A 25,317-nucleotide genomic window follows, 5' to 3' on the forward strand; every position below is an offset into this window, starting at 1 on the left:
CTTAGAACTTCATAGCTAGGTGTATGCAATCATGAGAAAAGCTACTTAAAGTGGCCACTTGCAAATTGTTCTCCTGTTTGAATCTACTCCGAAGAGGGGCATCGTGGGCTCCTCAAAACAACTGTCAAATGATCTGAAAACAAAGATTATTCAACATAGTTGTTCAGGGGAAGGATACAAAAAGCTGTCTCAGAGATTTAACCTGTCAATTTCCACTGTGAGGAACATAGTAAGGAAATGGAAGAACACAGGTACAGTTCTTGTTAAGGCCAGAAGTGGCAGGCCAAGAAAAACATCAGAAAGGCAGAGAAGAAGAATGGTGAGATCAGTCAAGGACAATCCTCAGGCCACCTCCAGAGATCTGCAGCATCAACTTGCTGCAGATGGTGTCACTGTGCATCGGTCAACTATACAATGCACTTTGCACAAGGAGAAGCTGTATGGGAGAGTGATGCGAAAGAAGCAGTTTCTGCAAGCATGCCACAAACAGAGTCGGCTGAGGTATGCAAAAGCACATTTGGAGAAGCCAATTTCTTTTTGGGAGAAGGTCCTGTGGACTCATGAAACCAAGATTGAGTTGTTTGGTAATACAAAAAGGCGTTATGCATGGCGGCAAAAAAAACACAGTGCGTTGTATAGTTGATCGATGCACAGTGACACCATCTGCAGCAAGTTGATGCTGCAGCTCTCTGGAGGTGGTCTGAGGATTGTCCTTGACTGATCTCACCATTCTTCTTCTCTGCCTTTCTGATGTTTTTCTTGGCCTGCCACTTCTGGCCTTAACAAGAACTGTACCTGTGTTCTTCCATTTCCTTACTATGTTCCTCACAGTTGAAATTGACAGGTTAAATCTCTGAGACAGCTATTTGTATCCTTCCCCTGAACAACTATGTTGAATAATCTTTGTTTTCAGATCATTTGACAGTTGTTTTGAGGAGTCCATGATGCCACTCTTCAGAGGAGATTCAAACAGGAGAACAACTTGCAAGTGGCCACTTTAAGTAGCTTTTCTCATGATTGCATACACCTAGCTATGAAGTTCAAAGCTCAATGAGGTTACAACAACAAAAAAAGTGCTTTAGTAAGTCAGTAAAAAGTAGGTAGGAGTATTTAAAACAAGAAAATGATAAGGGTGCCCATAATTATGCACCTGTCAAATTGTGTTTGAATGCAGATTACACATTTTCTGTTAGTACAATAAACCTCATTTCAAGGCAGAAACATTACTGTGTCCATCAGTTATTAGATATATGAAACTGAAATAGCTGTTGCAAAACATACATTTTTTATAAAACATTAAGCTTAAGAATAATAGGGGTGCCCAAATTTTTTCATATGACTGTATATAGTTTCTCCCAGTCTGAGGAAAATACGATTTTGCTCTAATTCATTTCTCACCCTCTAGGTATAATAATGACTTTTCCCTGTGTGGGATTTTCGCTGTTTATAAAGGTTGACAACTAGTTGGACAAGCCCTTCTCATTCCTCATGTTTGGTCCTGTTAAAATAGAAATCCTCATACAAACCTCCCATGGTGGCAGTGATGTTGGCGCTTGTGTTCTTGGGGCTCTTTTGAGGTTTTTACGTCATGTGAGCCCTGTGCCCAATCAGCGCTGACGTCACTGTCCCCACCTTCAGACAAATCAAGCATCATGAGGCAGAGAGCAGCTGCGGCCCTGGCTTCCTGTTCATGTTCATTATGTCCGAAGGAAGGAGCAGTGAAGCTGCCGCTGATCGGGTGCAGGGCTCGTGTGGTGTAACAACCTCACATAAGCCCCGGGCCAGTGCGTCTCCAGACCGCTGAAGTGGAGCCGGCCACCAGCGGAGTATGAGTGTTTTTATTTTAATGAGGCCAAACATGAGGAATCAGTTCACTAAGAAAAAAAATTCTAAGATACAATTATATATAAAATGATCCCTTGATTAGAAGATTCACTGACAAAGGGATAAAACTAAACTTTATTAATTCCAAATGTACAAATACCCATAATTCACCCCCTGAAGGTTAGTCAGTAGGTGACTAATAGAAAAAACATGTACCCCACAGTTCAGTATATAGGGTGAGGTGACGTATACACACTCACTCTCCAAGCCTCTCATGTCTACGGGTTTCATCGTCCTCACCAAAGGCGACTCATCAGGAGACTATTTAATATAAGGCTTCTCCCCTGTATGAGTTATTTGGTGTGTAACAAGGTTCCCTTTCAGGTTAAAACATTTCCCACATTCTGAACAAGAAAAAGGCATCTCCCCTGTGTGAACTCTATGGTGCCTAACCAAATTTGATTTCCTCATAAAACATTTCCCACATTCTGAACAAGAAAAAGGCATCTCCCCTGTATGAGTTCTCTGGTGACTAACAAGAAGCCATTTCCAGTTAAAACATTTCCCACATTCTGAACAGGAAAAAGGCTTCTCCCCTGTGTGAGTTATTTGGTGTGTAACAAGGTTCCCTTTCAGGTTAAAACATTTCCCACATTCTGAACAAGAAAAAGGCTTTTCTCCTGTGTGAGTTCTCTGGTGAATAACTAGACTCACTTTATAGTTAAAACATTTCCCACATTCTGAACAAGAAAAAGGCTTTTCTCCTGTGTGAGTTCTCTGGTGAATAACTAGACTCCCTTTCTGGTTAAAACATTTCCCACATTCTGAACAGGAAAAAGGCTTTTTTCCTATGTGAGTTATTTGGTGTATAGCAAGACTCTCTTTGTGGGTAAAACATTTCCCACATTCTGAACAGAAAAAAGGCTTCTCCCCTGTGTGAAGTCTATGGTGATCAACCAAATTTGATTTCATCATAAAACATTTCCCACATTCTGAACAGGAAAAAGGCTTCTCCCCTTTATGAGTTCTCTGGTGACTAACAAGAAGCCATTTCCAGTTAAAACATTTCCCACATTCTGAACAGGAAAAAGGCATGTCCCCTGTATGAGTTCTCTGGTGACTAACAAGATGCCCTTTCTGGTTAAAACATTTCCCACATTCTGAACAGGAAAAGGGCTTCTCCCCTGTATGAGTTCTCTGGTGACTAACTAGATTCCCTTCATGGTTAAAACATTTCCCACATTCTGAACAGGAAAAAGGCATGTCCCCTGTATGAGTTCTCTGGTGACTAACAAGATGCCCTTTCTGGTTAAAACATTTCCCACATTCTGAACAGGAAAAGGGCTTCTCCCCTGTATGAGTTCTCTGGTGACTAACTAGACTCCCTTTCTGGTTAAAACATTTCCCACATTCTGAACATGAAAAAGGCTTCTTTGCTTTAGGAGCAGTTTGTTTTTTACTGCCTCTTTTGTGACTTTGATTTTCCTTAGTAGTCAGTAATGAATCAGAAGATGGAACCTGTTTCATAGGATCAGATGACAGATCTTTGCTGTGAATGGATGTCGATATATCTGGAGTAACAGCAATCACTTTAGTTGTATCTTGTAGTATCTCAAGGTTATCAGATTTAAACATTGAAGATGTCAGCTGTCCCTCTGATCTCCTGGTACAGTCATCTGCCAAGACAAAAACATTTTTTTTTAATAAAATATCCTTTAATATTTTTGAACATTTCTACTTAAACAGTCCATAAAAATGGCAAGCTATGTAAAAAACTTTAAAGGGAACCTGTCACCCCCAAAATGGAAGGTGAGCCAAGCCCAGTCATCAGGGGCTTATCTACAGCATTCTGTAATGCTGTAGATAAGCTCCCGATGTTACCTGAAAGATGATAAAAAGAGGTTAGATTATACTAACCCAGGGGCGGTCCCGCTGCGGTCCGGTCCGAAGGGTGTCGCTTGTCCAGTACGGCGCCTCCTATCTTCATTCCATGACATCCTCTTCTGGTCTTCACGGCGTGGCTCCGGCGCAGGCGTACTTTGTCTGCCCTGTTTAGGGTAGAGCAAAGTACTGCAGTGCGCAGTCGCTGGGACTCTCTGACCTTTCCCGGCGCCTGCACACTGCAGTACTTTGCTCTGCCCTTAACAGGGCAGAGAAAGTATGCCTGCGCCAGAGCCGCGGTGTGAAGACCAGAAGAGGACGTCATGGAATGAAGATAGCAGGCGCCGGACCGGACCAGTGAAGCCCACCGCAGCGGGACCGCCCCTGGGTGAGTATAATCTAACCTCTTTTTATTATCTTTCAGGTAACATCGGGGGCTTATCTACAGCATTACAGAATGCTGTAGATAAGCTCCTGATCACAGTGGACAGCTTACCTTCCATTTTGGGGGTGACAGGTTCCCTTTAATTATTCATCAAGACAATGACAGTCCACCTTGTTGGATGAGCCAGTAGTGCGTGGTGTTCAACTGTTTGTTCATTCTGCCTCCCAACTATCGAATAAAAAGAAACCAATCAATGTTATGTAGGCGAAAATAATACCTATTCTCATCTCACAAAAAGCCAAGTCCCCACTCAGGTCCATCATCTGTCAATGTAGAAACAGAGGTTCCCACACTACTAGTGGCTCAAAGGCTGTTGAAAAGTAACAGAGTTTCTATAAACCAATTCAGCAAAATCCGCTCTCACTTCTGAGTCTTGCAGTGTGCTCAAACAACATTTAGGATCTCTGTATTTAGTAATATTATATAGTGAGATGAATCCACTTAATTTGCGGTGTGTGTCTCCTGGAGCACAATCTGGGCACTATGTGCTGGGTAATAAAATGGCAAATTGTAATTTTCACTCTCCAACAACAACTTCGTGCTGATTTCCAGAAAGTGGTTGTGGAGTCAAAATATTCATTCCTCCTACACACGTGGTCAAAACTGTTGGTATCCCTGGTTTAATGACAGAAAAACCCACAATGGTCACAGAAATAACTTGAATCTGACAAAAATAATAACAAATCAAAAATCTATGAGAATGAACAAATGAAAGTCAGACATTGCTTTTTAACCGTGGTTCCACAGAATTTAAAAAATAAATAAATAAATCATGAAATAGGCCTGGACAGAAATGATGGTACCCTTAACTTAACCACTTCGTGACCGCAAACGATAGATAAACATCGGCGCTAGCTATAACGACGGGATTCCAGCGCACAACCCTTACTGTGACCCCCGACCTTATCGAGACCCGATTGGTTCAGGTCCTGATGACATCAGCATCACACCAGCCAATGAGACAAATCACTATGAAAGTGTGTTGTAGCAATGAACTTTCCCGGGCGATCTGCCTCATAAAAACGCTGTTTCTCCTCAGATGTCAGTGAGACATTAGAGAAGAAATAGAGTTACAAGTGCTGCTGGCAACAGCTGTGTCAGTCAGCCATCTTGTTAAAAAGTAAAAAAAACAGATAAGGCAGGTTAGGGTTAGTGCTATAGTTAGGATTAGTGTTGGGACTAAAGTTAGGCCTCTTTCACACTTCCGTCGGTACAGGGCCGTCGCTAAGCATCGGCCCGACGTACCGACGACGTGCAAATTCGCCACAACGTGGGCAGCGGACACAGTGTTTCAACGCGTCCGCTGCCGACTGTAAAGTCCCGGGGAGGAGGGGGCGGAGTTCCGGCCGCACATGTGGTCGGAAATGCAGGACCCGACGTGCGAAAAAACGTTCTCTTGAACTTTTTTTGCAACGACGGTCCACCATATACCGACGCATCCAGTGCACGACGTATGGAACGTGTGTCCATAGGTCACGGTGCGTCAGTAATACAAGTCTATGTGCAAAAACGCATCCTGCGGGCAACTTTGCAGGATGCGTTTTTTGCACAGAACGACGCATAGCAACGTTCACATTCCGATGGAAATGTGAAAGAGGCCTTAGGGTTACTGTTAGACTAAAGTTAGGGTTACCGTTAGGGTATGTGCACACGTTGCAGATTTGCCTGCAGATTTTTCTGCACTGAATCTGCATCTCTTGGCAGAAAACGCAGGTGCGTTTTTGATGCGTTTTAATTTGTTTTTGAAAGCTAAATAAAGATGTATTATTGAACAAAAAAAAAAAGATTTATATGTCATTTCTTGTCCAACCTCCTCTTTTACATTTGTCCAACCCACACTCCATTATACACACAGATAGATAGATAGATACATGTAGATGATGGATAATAGACATAAACAGGGCCGGACTGGCCATAGGGCTCTTCTGGCAAATGCCAGAAGGGCCGGTGCCAGTGGTGGGCCGCTCAATCCGCTGCCCCCGCCGTCGTATTCAACTATACCGGCGTATAGACGCCGGTACAGTTGAATGCAATGATGGAGGAGAGAGCGTCTACAGACGCTCCTCTCCCATCATTCTCCGCTCTGCCTCTGACACTGCGGGTGCGCGATGACGTCATATCATCGCGCACCTGCTGTGTCCCGGGCAGACTGCAGCTGCTGAGACAGGAGCAGGAACCAGGAAGCAACGCTGGGCACGAGGAGAGGTGAGGAGAGTTTTTTTTTTTTCTGGACTGTGGGGCCATTCTCGGAGGAGGTGAGGGGAGGAAGAGAAGAGATGTGGGCTGTATATAGTTCTCTGTGGGCTGTGCTCTGTGCTGTATACTACTGTGGGCTGTATATAGCTCTCTGTGGGCTGTGCTCTGTGCTGTATACTGCTGTGGGCTGTATATAGCTCTCTGTGGGCTGTGCTCTGTGCTGTATACTGCTGTGGGCTGTATATAGTTCTCTGTGGGCTGTGCTCTGTGCTGTATACTGCTGTGGGCTGTATATAGTACTCTGTGGGCTGTGCTCTGTGCTGTATACTACTGTGGGCTGTATATAGTTCTCTGTGGGCTGTGCTCTGTGCTGTATACTGTGGGCTGTATATAGTTCTCTGTGGGCTGTGCTCTGTGCTGTATACTGCTGTGGGCTGTATATAGTTCTCTGTGGGCTGTGCTCTGTGCTGTATACTACTGTGGGCTGTATATAGTACTCTGTGGGCTGTGCTCTGTGCTGTATACTACTGTGGGCTGTATATAGTTCTCTGTGGGCTGTGCTCTGTGCTGTATACTGTGGGCTGTATATAGTTCTCTGTGGGCTGTGCTCTGTGCTGTATACTGCTGTGGGCTGTATATAGTACTCTGTGGGCTGTGCTCTGTGCTGTATACTACTGTGGGCTGTATATAGTTCTCTGTGGGCTGTTCTCTGTGCTGTATACTGCTGTGGGCTGTATATAGTTCTCTGTGGACTGTGCTCTGTGCTGTATACTGCTGTGGGCTGTATATAGTTCTCTGTGGGCTGTGCTCTGTGCTGTATACTACTGTGGGCTGTATATAGTTCTCTGTGGGCTGTGCTCTGTGCTGTATACTACTGTGGGCTGTATATAGTTCTCTGTGGGCTGTGCTCTGTGCTGTATACTGTGGGCTGTATATAGTTCTCTGTGGGCTGTGCTCTGTGCTGTATACTGCTGTGGGCTGTATATAGTTCTCTGTGGGCTGTGCTCTGTGCTGTATACTACTGTGGGCTGTATATAGTTCTCTGTGGGCTGTTCTCTGTGCTGTATACTGCTGTGGGCTGTATATAGTTCTCTGTGGACTGTGCTCTGTGCTGTATACTGCTGTGGGCTGTATATAGTTCTCTGTGGGCTGTGCTCTGTGCTGTATACTACTGTGGGCTGTATATAGTTCTCTGTGGGCTGTGCTCTGTGCTGTATACTGCTGTGGGCTGTATATAGTTCTCTGTGGGCTGTGCTCTGTGCTGTATACTGCTGTGGGCTGTATATAGTTCTCTGTGGGCTGTGCTGTATACTGCTGTGGGCTGTATATAGTTCTCTGTGGGCTGTGCTCTGTGCTATATACTACTGTGGGCTGTATATAGTTCTCTGTGGGCTGTGCTCTGTGCTGTATACTGCTGTGGGCTGTATATAGTTCTCTGTGGGCTGTGCTCTGTGCTGTATACTACTGTGTGCTCTGTGCTATATATAGTACTCTGTGGGCTGTGCTCTGTGCTGTATACTACCGTGGGCTGTGTGCTATATATAGTACTCTGTGGGCTGTGCTCTGTGCTGTATACTACTGTGGGCTGTATATAGTTCTCTGTGGGCTGTGCTCTGTGCTGTATACTGCTGTGGGCTGTATATAGTTCTCTGTGGGCTGTGCTCTGTGCTGTAGACTACTGTGTGCTGTATATAGTTCTCTGTGGGCTGTGCTGTATATAGTACTCTGTGGGCTGTGCTGTATATAGTACTCTGGGCTGTGCTGTATATAGTACTCTCTGGGCTGTGCTGTATATAGTACTCTCTGGGCTGTGCTGTATATAGTACTCTGTGGGCTGTGCTGTGTATAGTACTCTGTGGGCTGTGCTGTGTATAGTACTCTGTGGGCTGTGCTGTATATAGTACTCTGTGGGCTGTGCTGTATATAGTACTCTCTGGGCTGTGCTGTATATAGTACTCTCTGGGCTGTGCTTTATATAGTACTCTGGGCTGTGCTGTATATAGTTCTCTGTGGGCTGTGCTGTATATAGTTCTCTGTGGGCTGTGCTGTATATAGTACTCTGGGCTGTGCTTTATATAGTTCTCTGTGGGCTGTGCTGTATATAGTTCTCTGTGGGCTGTGCTGTATATAGTTCTCTGTGGGCTGTGCTGTATATATTACTTTGTGGGCTGTGCTGTATATATTACTTTGTGGGCTGTGCTGTATATATTACTCTGGACTGTGCTGTATACTACTGTGTGGACTGTGCTGTATACTTCTACGTGGGCTGTGCTGTATACTACTGTGTGGTCTGTGCTGTATACTACTGTGTGGTCTGTGCTGAATACTGCTGTGTGGGCTGTGTTATCTACTACGCGAGCTGTGCTATAGTATGCAGGCTGTGCTGTATACTATGCGGTTTGTGCTATATAATATGCGGGCTTTGCTATATACTATGGGGAGTATATTATATTCTATGGGGGAGGCCATGTTATGTACTATGTGGCTGTGTTATATACTATTGTGGGGGTATATTATATTCTATGGGGGAGGCTGCGTTATATACTATGGGGGGCTGCATTATATTCTATGGGGGGCTACATTATATATTATGGGGAGGTGGGCTGTATTATATTCTATGGGGGTTACATACTCTGGGGTGGCTGCATTATACTCTGTGGGGTGGCTGCATTATACTCTGGGGTGGCTGCATTATACTCTGGGGTGGCTGCATTATACTCTGGGGTGGCTGAATTATACTCTGGGGTGGCTGAATTATACTGTATCGAGGACTATGGGGACTACGTTATACTATATGAAGAACTATGGGGTGCATTATACTATGGGAAGTGAATTGTACTACATGGATGACTGTGGCGGTGCATTATACTATATGGAGCACTATGAGGATTGTATTATGCTATATGGAGGACTATGAGGATTGTATTATGCTATATGGAGGACTATGAGGAGTGTATTATACTATGTGGAGGACTGAGCAGTGTATTTTAATATATGGAGGACTATAGGGAGTGTATTATACTATATGGAGGACTATGGAGCACATTATAATATATGGAGGACTATGGGGTGTATTTTACTAAACAAGTAAAATGCTGCATATTCGGATTGTTTTTGCTGGAACAAAAAGCCTTGTTGTCAGCAGCACATTGCCAGTGTAAACTGTAGATGTGCTGCTGAAAACATGATACTGTATGGTGATCTGTTAGTGATCTATTAGTGATCGTTCTGTCTCATCATTATTCCTCAGCTGGTGGAAAGAGGCCGGGAAACAAGCGTTGAACAACTTCAGTATTGTCGATCAAACTCATTTAGCGGCCTGAACTCAGCGCACGTAAATACAACAGAAAGGCTTCTGTGTGATGTGCAATATGTTAGCATTTGGGGACCCATTTTAAACTTTGCCTAGGGCCCCACTTTGCCTAAAATCGGCCCTGCCTACAAGTGTACAAAGATATTATACAGTCACCATGTGACAAGTGGGCCTGTGTAACTTCAAATGCCAGGGCTGAATTTTAGTCCCAGTCCGGCCCTGGACATAAATATAGATAGATAAATAATAGATAGAAAGAATGAGATGGATAGATAGATAGATCTATACATAGATAACAAAAATGTATATTCTTCCTACAGGTATGTTGATCCACCCAGCTCTCCTTCTCCTGCTCGGTCTATGAAGTGCATATACTACATCACCCAGCTTTGCACAGACTCGCCCCTGCACCTAGCATTCACATGGTATGTTGATCCACCCAGCTCTCCTGCTGTCTATCTATGAAGTGCAGGTAGTGTCATCCATCTTTCCACACAGACTTGCCTCTACCCCTATCTTCCACTTGGTATGGCTCTCAACCAACCCCAGCTTCACCCAAACAACCCCTCCACCCGTGCTATTTATGACCTTGTTTACTTTGGCTTGATTATATGCATTGGTCCACTCTTAATTCTCTGACCAAGATGAACAGAGACCGCTCCTCTCTGGTTCAGACCTGAATGCACTTTGTGGCAGATATATTGCATAGCTCAAGTCTGCAGAGACTTTAATCTGCAGTGTGATTCCTATAAGTGTGTCCTAGAAGTGTGAAGATTACAGTAGAATTAAAACCAGAATGGAACTAAAGATAACTGCCCAGTCACTGTTTGTTTTCACTCTCACCCCTATAATCCTTAACTTTCTGCTAACTCCCCTAATCCCTACACTAAGTAAGGAACTGTTCATCTCTTCCTCAATCCTCCCCCATCCATCTCACCTCCTTCTCAGAACTGTTCCTCAACATACAATCCTCTGTCTCCAAACACAGACAGCCACCTCATGCCCTCTCCTGCTCCCACCTGCTAACACTTTCTCTGCTCCTTCTCACTGCTGGTGATATCTCTCCAAATCCTGGCCCTTCTCACCACATCCCCAGTCATTTCTACCCCCTATCCACGCTCTATCACAAACTTCCGTAACCTCTCTAACCTTATACCCATTCACAGCCCCTGCTTCCCCAGTCCCACTAACAGGAGCTCTGTGGAACGCTTGCTGTCTGCAACAAGCTTTCTTACATCCATGATCTTTTGTTGCTACCAAACTTTCCTTCCTCGCCATCACCGAAACCTGGCTCACCCCTTCTGACACAGCCTCCCCTGCTGTACTTTCATATGGTGGCTTCCACCTTTCTCACACACCCCGCACTAGCAGCAAACATGGGCGAGGAGTTGGTTTTCTCCTGTCAGATAACTGCTCCTTCACCCCAATGCCACTGCCACCCTCTGTTACCCTCCCTTCCTTTGAGGTGCACTCTGTGCGCATCTACTCCCCCTCCAACTGGCTGTCATTTACCACCCTCAAGGCCAGCCACCACCTTCTTTGACCACTTCACCACCTGGCTATTTAATTTCCTTTCCACAGACATCCCCACTATCATCATGGGCGACTTCAATAACCCCATTGACACTTCCCTCTCAGCTGCCACTAATCTTCTATCTCTCACTTCCTCGTTCGGCCTCACTCAATGGTCTTCTGCAGCCACCCACAAAGACGGTCACACACTGGACCTCATCTTCCCCGCCTCTACTCCCTATCTAACCTCTCTAACTCACCTCTTCCTCTTTCTGACCACAACCTTCTCACATTCTCTTCCCTCTCCACTCCATGTCTACAATCCCCACCCCACAAACTTTCACACCCTCGCAGAAATCTTAAACACCTTGACCTACACTCATTCTCTGAATCCCTCCTCCCTCTCACAGACATAAGTTCCCTACACAATGCGGATGACGCTGCCACTCTATATAACACCACAATACCTATAGCTTTGGAATCTGCTGCCCCACTAACACATACCAAAGCTCGCAAAATCGACAGACAGCCCTGGCACACCAGCCTGACCAAAGAACTGAGGTGAGCTTCCAGGGTTGCTGAGCAGAGATGGAAAAGATCCCGCTCCAACGAGCACTTCATCGCATTCAAACAGTCCCTCACTACTTTCAAGACCACACTCGCCACAGCTAAACAAACCTACTTCTCATCTCTCATATCCTCCCTGTCTCACAACCCTAAACAGTTATTCAACACCTTCAATTCTCTCTTCCGTCCCCCAACACATCGTCCCTTCCCACTCATCTCAGCTGAAGACTTTGCCTTATTTTTCAAGCAGAATATTGATAACATCAGAGACAGTTTTGGTCAACAACAACCAGAGCCCTTCCTCCCGACTTCCCAGCCCTCCACCTCCAAACCAACTTCTCCACCATTACAGAAGATCGACTCTCCACTCTACTCTCAATATCGCATATCACCACCTGTGCACTTGACCCCATCCCACTTCATCCCAAACCTCGCCACAGTCTTCATCCCAACCCTAACCCATCTCTTCAACCTATCACTAGTCTTGAGCGATACCTCCCGATATTCAAAAGTATCGGTATCGGATTGGATCAGCCGATATTCAAAAAATATCGGATATCGCCGATACCGATACCAATGCAAGTCAATGGTAAACAAATATCGGAACGTAAATAAGCCCTTTCTGTCCTTCTATATGCTGTGCTAGAGGGAGGAAGAGTGTGGGCGGTGCATGGGCGGACACTGAGTGTCTGTGGGCGGGGCCTGTGCGGGCCTGCCAGGAATCTGAACGTGCCTTCCGGGGCTGTATGCGGCATGCCGGGGCTGCCCGGGCTCTATGCGGCATGGGGGGAGGGCTCTATGCGGCATGGGGGGAGGGCTCTGTGCGGCGTGTCTCTGTGCGGCGTGTCTCTGTGCGGGGTCTCTGCGGCGTGTCTCTGTGCGGGGTGTCTGCTGCGTGCGGGGGGGTGTCAGTGCGGCGTCTCTGTGCGGCGTGTCTCTGAGGCGTGCGGGGTCTCTGTGCAGTGTGCGGGGTCTCTGTGCGGGGTGTCTGCGGCGTGCGGGGTGTCTGTGCGGTATGCAGGGTGTCTCTGCAGCATGCGGGGTGTCAGTGCGGGCATCGTCCGATGGGACTACAAGTCCCATCGGACGATGCCTGCTACACTGACAGTGATTGACACATTAGCCAATGATGGGACAGTAGTAGTCCCATCATCCGGCTAATGTGTTGAATGAAAAAAAAAAAATACTCCATACATACATTCTACATACATGCTACATACAGGCTACATACAGGCTACATACATATATGCTACATAAATGATACATACATACATGCTACATACATACATGCTACATACATGCTACATACATGCTACATACATACTGCATACATACTACATACATACTACACACATACATGCTTCATACATACTACACACATACATGCTACATACATGCTACATACATACTACATACATTAATACTGCTGTAAGACTATTCCTACTGAGAGTGTTGGGGGACACTCACTTGGCCACGATATTCAAGCACACGGGCACGGGTTCTTTAAAACAAAGCAGTCCATGCGGTTTATTAAGCCTCATAAACCGGGTTACGCACAGTTCATAGTATATCTCATGAAACACAACAGGCACCAACTGGTGATATTAACTTGCATCTTCAAACACTTCAGTGTACGGCTTTGCCTCACGGACACTAACGTGCTGGGCCTCTCACTTCGCCCAGTTACCAGGGTGTCCGTACGCCGTACACTTCACCAATGTCCCAAGTCGCAAACAGCACATACGACTCTGGGTCACAGTCTCTTAATCACGCTGGTCCTCCCTTAACCAGTTCCCAAGGGAGACCACACAGTTCATAGAACTTCACAAGCACTACCGGCCTGTACGATACCTGACGGGAGCTCCGGCTCCACCTGCTGACTCCTTGCCAGTCCACACCTCCGGGTAAGCTGCCTTACAGGGATCACCAACTTGCCTGGCCGGCACACACTAGTCAGTCCAGAGCCACTGAAGGATTGTAGCTTCCCCAGTTCCACTGTGCACTGCTCCGGGATCCGGTCCTCCTCCTAGGACCTCCCACGCCAGCAGGTGCTTTCCAGGAAGCCTCCTCCCAGGCTTCCAACACAGGAACACACCGAGCCCTCAGGAACTCCCTCAGGGATTTTGCACTTGGACCCTTCAGGTCCAAACACTGGAACCACACAGGAACATGTGACCCACACCCTGGTCACGTTATGTACCTGTAACCACACCCACAGTAATGGATCACATGGGCTGGTCACGTGATCCTGACATCACTGCAGGTCAATTCTCACGGCCTCAATACAACTCCGTGCACATCCCGGGGAGACCACGCAGCGCCCCCTACCTGTTACAGGGGTTACTGCATCACATATATCACTTATCCCCCCCTCTGTTCACACCTGTAGGGTTGAACACCTGTCATACACGTGGGATCACGGGATATGTCACGCCCGTTGCCTTGCCCTACCTGTCGAGAGAACCGTCTCAGTTGGTTTTGAGCATCACACAGACCCATCCAGTTGTTGAGTTTACCCCGCCCCCAGCGGTCAACATGTAGGCCTTGAGCTTTGGCCCTTAAGTTACAGTCTGTCCGTGTCACCAAACCTTTAGTCAAGTTTGTCTCTTTACTCGACCTTTCTCTCCAGGGTCGCCACCCACGGTTGGTACGGACATTAGTCCCACTTACAGTCGAGACTAGCAACTGATCAGAGTCTGATCCTCCATCACTACGTCTACTACTGTACATGTCCTTTTTGTTTCCTTTTCCTTGGGAAGAAGACGGCCGCCACCTTATGTTCTGCAGCTGTTTATTGACCTGCCGTCTGTACAGTCTTAGCTGCTCTATTTCTCTCAGGTAGGCCACGCGATACCTCAGGAGCATCCGGATATTCGCTAGACTCTCCTTGGACCCGACAACCAGGAATGACACCATTCCATCTTCACCCACCTGGGCCTCGTCTTCAGCCGGAATCCTCAGTCTCTTCACACCGGACACATCCACCATCTCCTGCATCGCTTTTCCAAATCGGCCAATGAGCTTCGCTACCAGAGCTCTGGGCACTTGGACTGTGTCCTCTACCAAGCCCAGACGACTTTGAGCTTTCCTGGCTTGCTCCAAACAACGAGTGGCCTCACCATTCCCCAACAGGACCCTCTGTTTCGTGCGGAGGCACCGTAGGTGCATGTCCCTCAGGACAGCCACCCTCTTCACTGTGACTTCCTTAGTAGACAGTATCACCAACTGTATCGTCTCCAGTGCACACTACACGCTTCGACTGCCTTTTTAAAGGCCTCATGCACACCCTCGCGGGTACATGCATCTTGCGCCTCTACGGGTACATCTATCACGCACTTGAAGAGCGGAGTCTCACTTTCTTCAAGAACAGATGGCTCCTGCCTTGCCATGGACCTTTCCATCAAGACACCTGTCACACCCGGGTGGCCATCTTGTTCTGCTTTTAGCGCCAACTCCTCTTCAGCTTTACCCTCATTACCACTCTGGTACTGGCACGAGAAGTCCGCGACCACCACCTCTTTTCCTTGTAGAGGGCCTTTTAGTGCTTCTCTAAGCACTACAATGTCTTCCTTTCGGGTCTGATACACACTTTGCCATCTGAACAGGTGACCTCTGAGCTCAGAGACTTCCTTCTCCAGCTCATCCACTCTGCGCTCAGCCGCTTGTCTCAGGACCCTTTCTCGTTCAACATGGTCGTTCACCGTCTCTTTTACCAATTCTATTTCGCTTCTCCCATCCTCTGGATTGGTGAAACATCCATCACTTGAGGAGGTATTTACTTCCGGCACCATTTCCTTGGTGGCCTCCTCCACTTCTGCACCCTCCGACTCTGCACTGTCAGGGTCGGCCCTCTCTTGGGTCTCAGCGGTGACGTCATTAGGTTCGTCCCTTTTCCCTGGGACTTCAGAGTACTTCATACACCCCAGGTCCTCAGCATCTTCCGTCAATTCCTCACACGGAACAACCGGCTCAGCCCCTTTGGCTCTTTTACGTCTCCGGCGACGGGAGGAAAAATTGCCTGAGTCAACCTTATTACACTCTTTTCCACTGGTATCACCGTCTGAATGGGAGTCACCACCAATCGTCACCACAGGTCCTGGACCCCGTCCTCCACCCGTCACCACAGGTCCTGGACCCCGTCCTCCACCCGTTACCACAGGTCCTGGACCCCGTCCTCCACCCGTTACCACAGGTCCTGGACCCCGTCCTCCACCTGTCACCAGGGCATATGCGCTTGTTACTGGCCATGACTTGTCACAGTCACCCCCAGAATCTGTGTCACACCTTACAGTTCGATGACCCTGCAAGTCACTCTCTGTCTGGGTGTCAGCTTCACTTGTTTTATCCAGCAGACCACTACCAGTCATATTGTGGCACCCTTCAAGTGATGTCAGGTCAGTTAGTTGGGCAGTCGAACCTTTCCCTCTGGTCAGGCCTGCCTTCTCAACCTTACTAACTGACATCCACATTATATCCACAAACACTTCAGCCTTTTCCCACAGTGCTACCAAATCTTGTCCTATTACCATAGGAAACGGCAAGATCGGGTCTACAGCCACCTCATAGTATGTGGAAACCTCCGCTGCAACAATGTAGATAGTGGCTACCTGGAGATATTCAGTGTCGCCAGGTGACACAGAATCTCCTGGACGGGTTCTCAGGACAGACGCTTCTCTCCCCGGGTCTATCAACCCCCACACACACTTTCCATCCAGCCAAAAAGGACACAGTCGTGACACCTCACTGATTGCCGCCCCTTTTTTGGCTCCGCCCCCTTTTTGGGCAAGTGCGCCGCTTTTTGACACCACCCCGGTTCGGGATTCAGCCCCCCTTCGGGATTCCACCCCTTTTTGGGCCATTACCCCTATTCGGGTTACCGCCCCTTTTTGGGTCTCCGCCCCCTTTTGGGCAACCATCCCCGTTTGGGCCACCGCTCACTATTAGGGATACTCCCCTCCCTGGGATACACCCGGTGGACTCCCCCACGGCACCCGGGCCCCAGTTCATACAGTACACCCCTTTGTCTCTGGGCTTGTACTGGCCCTTTAAGAGGCTGCACAACCTGAAAGGAAAAAAAAAATTTTTTTTTTTTTTTTTTCCTCTGTCACTTTGCCAGCTCCTGCTGGTACTGCCACAGCTCCCGCTGCAGTCATATACAACCGGCACCTCCGGCTGCCAACCACAAGCCACTGTTGCTGCCGCTGCAGCTCCGCCTGCTGTGGAACCTCTTTGCCGCCACCGCAGCCACGCTCCACAAGGCTCCACCGCCGACTTCGGACCCGCCAATCCACAGGACGCCGCTTGTCCCCTTCGTAACCCCGCCGAGTTACAGCCAGACGCTTGTCAGCTTCGTAACCCCGCCGAGTTACAGCAATCAACTCCACGTGTGCGTGCTGGATCGTTGCCAAAATTCTCCACCAAATGTAAGACTATTCCTACTGAGAGTGTTGGGGGACACTCACTTGGCCGCGATATTCAAGCACACGGGCACGGGTTCTTTAAAACAAAGCAGTCCATGCGGTTTATTAAGCCTCATAAACCGGGTTACGCACAGTTCATAGTATATCTCATGAAACACAACAGGCACCAACTGGTGATATTAACTTGCATCTTCAAACACTTCAGTGTACGGCTTTGCCTCACGGACACTAACGTGCTGGGCCTCTCACTTCGCCCAGTTACCAGGGTGTCCGTACGCCGTACACTTCACCAATGTCCCAAGTCGCAAACAGCACATACGACTCTGGGTCACAGTCTCTTAATCACGCTGGTCCTCCCTTAACCAGTTCCCAAGGGAGACCACACAGTTCATAGAACTTCACAAGCACTACCGGCCTGTACGGTACCTGACGGGAGCTCCGGCTCCACCTGCTGACTCCTTGCCAGTCCACACCTCTGGGTAAGCTGCCTTACAGGGATCACCAACTTGCCTGGCCGGCACGCACTAGTCAGTCCAGAGCCACTGAAGGATTGTAGCTTCCCCAGTTCCACTGTGCACTGCTCCGGGATCCGGTCCTCCTCCTAGGACCTCCCACGCCAGCAGGTGCTTTCCAGGAAGCCTCCTCCCAGGCTTCCAACACAGGAACACACCGAGCCCTCAGGAACTCCCTCAGGGATTTTGCACTTGGACCCTTCAGGTCCAAACACTGGAACCACACAGGAACATGTGACCCACACCCTGGTCACGTTATGTACCTGTAACCACACCCACAGTAATGGATCACATGGGCTGGTCACGTGATCCTGACATCACTGCAGGTCAATTCTCACAGCCTCAATACAACTCCGTGCACATCCCGGGGAGACCACGCAGCGCCCCCTACCTGTTACAGGGGTTACTGCATCACATATATCACACTGCATATATGCTACATACATGCTACATACATACATAATACATACATACTGCATACAGTACATTCATACATTACATACATGACATACATATAGACATACAGTACATAAAACATAGATTACATACTCACCATTACTTGTCATTTTGATCTCCGAAGCCAGTGTCATCTGTAAAAAATATGAAAAAAACAAACAACCAATATACTCCCTGCTCCCTGTCCGCAGAAATCCACGAGTGTCCCACCACGATCTCCCGTGGAGAATGGCAGCAACAGCTGTTGCAACCGCTCTCCAGGGGCCCCAGGAACACAATGACGGGAGGAAAGTATCCTTCCGCCACTGTATTACTCCGCCGCTGAAAAAAAAAAGTCCCTAGTCTCACTTTATGCCATTGCTGTATGAGAAATTTTCCCAGGCAGCAATTGCCATAAAGTGAGACTTTGAACTCAGGTAACCTCAGTGATACACTGACAGGAGACAATGGCTCCTGCAGTGTGTCACTGAGGGTCCTATAGAGCAGTGACATCACCCGATATCACTATTCTATAGGGGAGATCGTCGTGGGACACTCGTTATTAATTGGACTACGGCGGACAGGTAGTATGCGGTTTATTATTTTACGTATTTTGCAGGCGCTGAAGTATGGTAAGTATGGTGAAATGAAGAATATTAAAATACTTTTTTCTAATGTTTGTGTGTTTTATTAACCCTTTCTTACTATTGGATTAATAACGGATAGGCGTCTTATTGACACCTCTCCGTTATTAACCTGGCTTAATGTCACCTTACAATAGCAAGGTGACATTAACCCCTTATTAACCCATATCCCACCGCTACACGGGAGTGGGAAGAGAGGGGCTAAGTGCCGGAATTAGGGGTGGAGCCGCATATTCATTACTGTAATGATCGGTACCAGTGACCGCTGAACAGGGGAAGAAGCTGCCGGCGCTGGAGACCATTTGTTAGGCAGAAGCTGCCAGGGAACGCGCCGGGAGCAGGTGAGTATTTCATATTCACCTTCACTCGTTCCACCGCCGCTCGGTCTTCTGGCTATGACTGTTCAGGTCAGAGGGCACAATGACGTATTAGTGTGCATGAACAGTCACTGCGGAGAGACGGGACGCTGTGGAGCAGCAGGCAGCGACGAAAGGTGAGTATGTCATTTTTTTATTGCAGCAGCATTATATGTCACACATTGTTATATGGAGCATCTATGGGGCCATAATGAACTGTATGGAGCATTATATGGGGCACATTGTTATATGGAGCATCTATGGGGCAATAATGAACTGTATGGAGCATTATATGGGGCACATTGTTATATGGATTATATGGAGCATCTATGGGGCCACAATGAACTGTTTGGAGCATTATATGGGGCACATTGTTATATGGAGCATCTATGGGGCCATAATGAACTGTATGGAGCATTATATGGGGCACATTGTTATATGGATTATATGGAGCATCCCTGGGGCCATAATGAACTGTATGGAGCATTATATGTGGCACATTATTATATGGGGCATCTAAGGGGCCATAATGAAGTGCATGGAGCATTATAAGTGGCACATTGTTATATGGAGCTTCTATGGGGCCATAATGAACTGTATGGAGCATTATATGGGGCACATTGTTATATGGAGCATCTCTGGGGCCAAAATGAACTGTATGGAGCATTATATGGGGCACATTGTTATATGGATTATATGGAGCATCTATGGGGCCATAATGAACTGTATGGAGCATTATATGGGGCACATTATTATATGGAGCATCTATGGGGCCATAATGAACTGTATGGAGCATTATATGGGGCACATTGTTATATGGAGCATCTATGGGGCCATAATGAAGTGCATGGAGCATTATATGTGGCACATTGTTATATGGAGCATCTATGGGGCCATAATGAACTGTATGGAGCATTATATGGGGCACATTGTTATATGGAGCATCTATGGGGCCATAATGAACTGTATGGAGCATTATATGGGGCACATTGTTATATGGAGCATCTATGGGGCCATAATAAACTATGGAGCATTATTATATGTGACACATTGTTATATGGAGCATCTATGGGGCCATAATGAACTGTATGGAGCATTATATGGGACACATTGTTATATGGAGCATCTATGGGGCCATAATGATCTGTATGGAGCATTATATGTGGCACATTATTATATGGAGCATCTATGGGGCCATAATAAACTGTATGGAGCATTATATGGGGCACTGTTATGATCCTGGTGGTTTAGGATCGCAAAAACTGACCTGATGGGTAAACAGTAATATTGGGACGAGCTCTGGGGATGTGGGAAACTTTACTGACCGCAAGCCTGATCCTATCGACACACACTATAGGTAGCCGTGGAACGTGCCTGAAAATCCTAGACGTCTCTTCACAGCCTGAGAAACTAGCTACCCCTAGAGAGAAAGCAAAGCCTCACTTGCCTCAGAGAAATAACCCCAAAGTTTAGATAGCCCCCCACAAATAATAACGGTGAGGCAAGGGGAAAACACAAACGTAGAAATGAAAACAGATTTTAGCAAATGAGGCCCGCTAACACTAAATAGACAGAAGATAGCAAGGGATCTGTGCGGTCAGTATAAAACCCTATCAAAAACCATCCACGCAGAGAATGCAAGAACCCCCACACCGACTACGATGCGAGGGGAGCAACTCTGCGCCCCAGAGCCTCCAGCAAGCAAGGAAAACACATTTAAGCAAGCTAGACTGAACTCATCATATACAAAGAGATGTTTTCAGAAACATAATGAGCAAACACGAACTAGAAAGACTTAGCTTCTCAAGGAGAAAACAGGTCACAAGGAGTCCAAGAGAGAACAGAACCAGTACTGAATACAACGACAGCAGGCACTCAGTAAAGGTCCAGGTGGCCTTAAATAGGAGGCCAGACTAGCAGATTACAAGGCAGCTGAGCCCAGCTACCAGCCAGTCATAACGCTAAAAGCCACCAGAGGGAGCCCAAGAACAGAACTCACACAATACCACTCACGAACACAGGAGGGAGCCCGAGAACGGAATTCACAACAGTACCCCCCCTTGAGGAGGGGTCACCGAACCCTCACTAGGGCTCCCAGGGCGATCAGGATGAGCCGAATGAAAGGCACGCACCAAATCAGCCGAATGGACATCAGAAGCGACAACCCAGGAATTATCCTCCTGACCATAGCCCTTCCATTTAACCAAGTACTGAAGTCTCCTTCTCGAAATACGAGAATCCAAGATCTTCTCCACCACATACTCCAATTCTCCCTCGACCAACACCGGAGCAGGAGGATCCACAGAAGGAACCACAGGCACCACATACCTCCGCAACAATGACCTATGGAACACATTATGAATGGTAAACGATGCTGGGAGGTCCAAACGAAATGACACAGGTGTTATGATCCCAATGGTAGAGGATCTCAGGGTTTTCAGCAAAGTCTGCAAACATAAAAAACCAGCTCATAGGGAGGTGGTAACTGAGCTAACCGCATACCTGATCCTAGCCCACAACTAATAGCAGCCGAGGAACGTACCTACGTTGGTTCTAGACGTCTCGCGCCAGCCGGAGAACTAACTAACCCTTTCAGAGAAAATCAGACCTCACTTGCCTCAAGAGAAAGGTACCCCAAAGTAAATACAAGCCCCCAACAAATAATAACGGTGAGGTAAGAAGAAAGGACAAACGTAAGTATGAACTAGATTCAGCAAAGAGAGGCCCACTATATAATAGCAGAAATATAGAAAGCGGACTTATGCGGTCAGCGAAAAACCCTACAAAAATATCCACGCTGAATATCCAAGAACCCCCGCACCGACTAACGGTGTGGGGGGAGAATATCAGCCCCCTTAGAGCTTCCAGCAAAATCAGGAATCACATTATGAACAAGCTGGACAAAAAACAGAACAATACAAATAAACAAAAATAAGAAAGCAGGACTTAGCTTATCTTGCAAAAATCAGGACCAGTAGACAGGAGCAACCAGACAAGGACTGATTACATTGATGCCAGGCAATGGACTAAGAATCCAGGAAGTTTAAATAGGAACACCCAGGGTCTAACGAACCAGGTGACTACCAACCTGGGGAAAGAATATCCAAGTGCCATACCGCTAGTGACCACAAGAGGGAGCCAAAAAGTATAGTTCACAACAGTACCCCCCCTTTAAGGAGGGGTCACCGAACCCTCACTACGACCACCAGGGCGATCAGGATGGGCAGCGTGAAAGGCACGAACCAAATCGGCCGCATGAACATCAGAGGCGACCACCCAGGAATTATCCTCCTGACCATAGCCCTTCCATTTGACCAGATACTGAAGCCTCCGTCTAGAGAGACGAGAATCTAAGATCTTCTCCACCACGTACTCCAACTCGCCCTCAACCAAGACCGGAGCAGGAGGGTCAACAGCAGGAACCACAGGCACAATGTACCGCCGCAACAAAGACCTATGGAACACATTGTGAATGGCAAACGACACAGGAAGATCCAAACGAAAAGACACCGGATTAAGGACCTCCAAAATTCTATAAGGACCAATAAAGCGAGGCTTAAACTTAGGAGAGGAAACCTTCAGAGGGACATACCGAGAAGACAACCAAACCAAATCCCCAACACAAAGTCGGGGACCCACACCGCGGCGGCGGTTGGCAAAACGCTGAGCCTTCTCCTGTGACAACTTCAAGTTGTCCACCACATGATTCCAAGTCCGCTGCAACCTATCAACCACGGAATCCACCCCAGGACAGTCAGAAAGCTCAACATGACCCGAGGAGAAACGAGAATGAAAACCAGAGTTGCAGAAAAATGGCGAAACCAAAGTAGCGGAACTAGCCCGATTATTGAGGGCAAACTCAGCCAATGGCAAGAAGGTCACCCAATCATCCTGATCCGCAGAAACAAAACATCTCAAATAAGCCTCCAGCGTCTGATTAGTTCGCTCCGTTTGGCCATTAGTCTGAGGATGAAAGGCAGACGAGAACGACAGATCAATGCCCATCTTAGCACAAAAAGATCGCCAGAATCTGGACACAAACTGGGATCCTCTGTCAGACACGATATTCTCAGGAATGCCGTGCAAATGAACCACATTCTGAAAAAACAAAGGAACCAGATCGGAAGAGGAAGGCAACTTAGGCAAGGGCACCAAATGGACCATCTTGGAAAAACGATCACACACCACCCAGATGACAGACATTCCCTGAGACACCGGAAGATCTGAAATGAAATCCATGGAAATGTGTGTCCAAGGCCTCTTCGGGACGGGCAAGGGCAAAAGCAACCCGCTGGCACGAGAACAGCAAGGCTTAGCCCGAGCACAAGTCCCACAGGACTGCACAAAAGAACGCACATCCCGTGACAAGGAAGGCCACCAAAAGGACCTAGCCACCAAATCTCTGGTACCAAAAATCCCAGGATGCCCTGCCAACACCGAGGAATGAACCTCGGAAATAACTCTGCTGGTCCATTTATCAGGAACAAACAGTCTGTCAGGTGGACAAGGGTCAGGTCTACCAGCCTGAAATCTCTGCAACACACGTCGCAAATCAGGAGAAATGGCCGACAAGATTACTCCCTCTTTAAGAATACCAGCCAGCTCTGAGACTCCAGGAGAGTCAGGCACAAAGCTCCTAGAGAGAGCATCAGCCTTCACATTTTTCGAACCAGGCAGGTATGAGACCACAAAGTCAAAACGGGAGAAAAACAATGACCAACGAGCCTGTCTAGGATTCAGGCGTTTAGCAGACTCGAGATACATCAGATTTTTGTGATCAGTCAAGACCACCACACGATGCTTAGCTCCCTCGAGCCAATGACGCCACTCCTCAAATGCCCACTTCATGGCCAACAACTCCCGATTACCAACATCATAGTTCCGCTCAGCAGGCGAAAACTTCCTGGAAAAGAAAGCACATGGTCTCATCACAGAGCAACCAGAGCCTCTCTGCGACAAAACAGCCCCTGCACCGATCTCAGAAGCATCCACTTCAACCTGAAAGGGAAGTGAGACATCAGGCTGGCACAAAACAGGCGCCGAAGTAAACCGGCGCTTCAGCTCCCAGAAGGCCTCCACGGCCGCAGGAGCCCAATTAGCAACATCAGAACCTTTCTTGGTCATATCTGTCAGAGGTTTAACAACGCTAGAAAAGTTAGCAATAAAACAACGGTAGAAATTAGCAAAACCCAAAAACTTCTGAAGACACTTAACAGACGTGGGTTGAGTCCAATCATGAATAGCTCGGACCTTGACTGGGTCCATCTCCACAGCAGAAGGGGAAAAAATAAAACCCAAAAAGGAAACCTTCTGCACTCCAAAGAGACACTTTGAGCCCTTGACAAACAAAGCATTATCGCGCAAAACCTGAAACACCATCCTGACCTGCTTTACATGAGAATCCCAATCATCAGAAAAAACTAAAATGTCATCCAGATAAACAATCACAAATTTATCTAGATACTTCCGGAAGATGTCATGCATAAAGGACTGAAACACTGAGGGGGCATTAGAAAGCCCAAAAGGCATCACCAAGTACTCAAAATGACCTTCGGGCGTATTAAATGCAGTTTTCCATTCATCTCCCTGCTTAATGCGCACAAGGTTGTACGCACCACGAAGATCTATCTTGGTGAACCAACAGGCACCCTTAATCCGAGCAAACAAGTCCGACAATAGTGGCAAAGGATATTGAAATTTAACCGTGATTTTATTCAGAAGCCGATAGTCTATACAAGGTCTCAAAGATCCGTCTTTCTTGGCCACAAAAAAGAATCCCGCACCAAGAGGGGAAGAGGATGGACGAATATGTCCTTTCTCCAAAGACTCCTTTATATAAGAACGCATCGCGGCATGCTCAGGTACCGACAGATTAAATAATCGCCCCTTAGGGAACTTACTACCAGGAATCAAATCTATAGCGCAGTCACAGTCCCTATGAGGAGGAAGAGCACAGGACCTGGACTCACTAAATACATCCTGATAGTCAAACAAATACTCAGGAACTTCTGAAGGAGTGGAGGAAGCAATAGACACCGACGGGGAATCGCAATGAATTCCCTGACAACCCCAACTTGACACAGACATAGCCCTCCAATCCAAAACTGGATTATGGGCCTGTAACCATGGCAGACCCAAAACGACCAAATCATGCATCTTATGCAGAACAAGAAAACGAATCACCTCCCGATGTTCAGGAGTCATGCACATGG

The 25,317-nt window shown here is 47.3% G+C and overlaps 1 protein-coding gene across 1 annotated transcript in view; it reads right to left on the reverse strand.

The window, feature by feature from the left end:
• Positions 1 to 1,947: 1,947 nt before the first annotated feature.
• LOC143766892 (uncharacterized) overlaps positions 1,948 to 25,317 on the reverse strand; it is a 70,579-nt gene continuing 47,209 nt past the window's right edge. Inside the window, exons 2-3 of the mRNA XM_077254895.1 lie at positions 4,261 to 4,318; positions 1,948 to 3,500 (exon numbers count right to left, since the gene is read on the reverse strand). Of these exons, the coding sequence (XP_077111010.1) occupies positions 2,146 to 3,500; positions 4,261 to 4,306 (1,401 nt within the window). The 5' untranslated portion in view covers positions 4,307 to 4,318 and the 3' untranslated portion in view covers positions 1,948 to 2,145. The remainder of the gene's footprint in view (positions 3,501 to 4,260; positions 4,319 to 25,317) is intronic.

The sequence above is a fragment of the Ranitomeya variabilis genome, chromosome 4 (assembly GCF_051348905.1).
Source record: "Ranitomeya variabilis isolate aRanVar5 chromosome 4, aRanVar5.hap1, whole genome shotgun sequence".
In the NCBI taxonomy this organism is placed as follows: Eukaryota; Metazoa; Chordata; class Amphibia; order Anura; family Dendrobatidae; genus Ranitomeya; species Ranitomeya variabilis.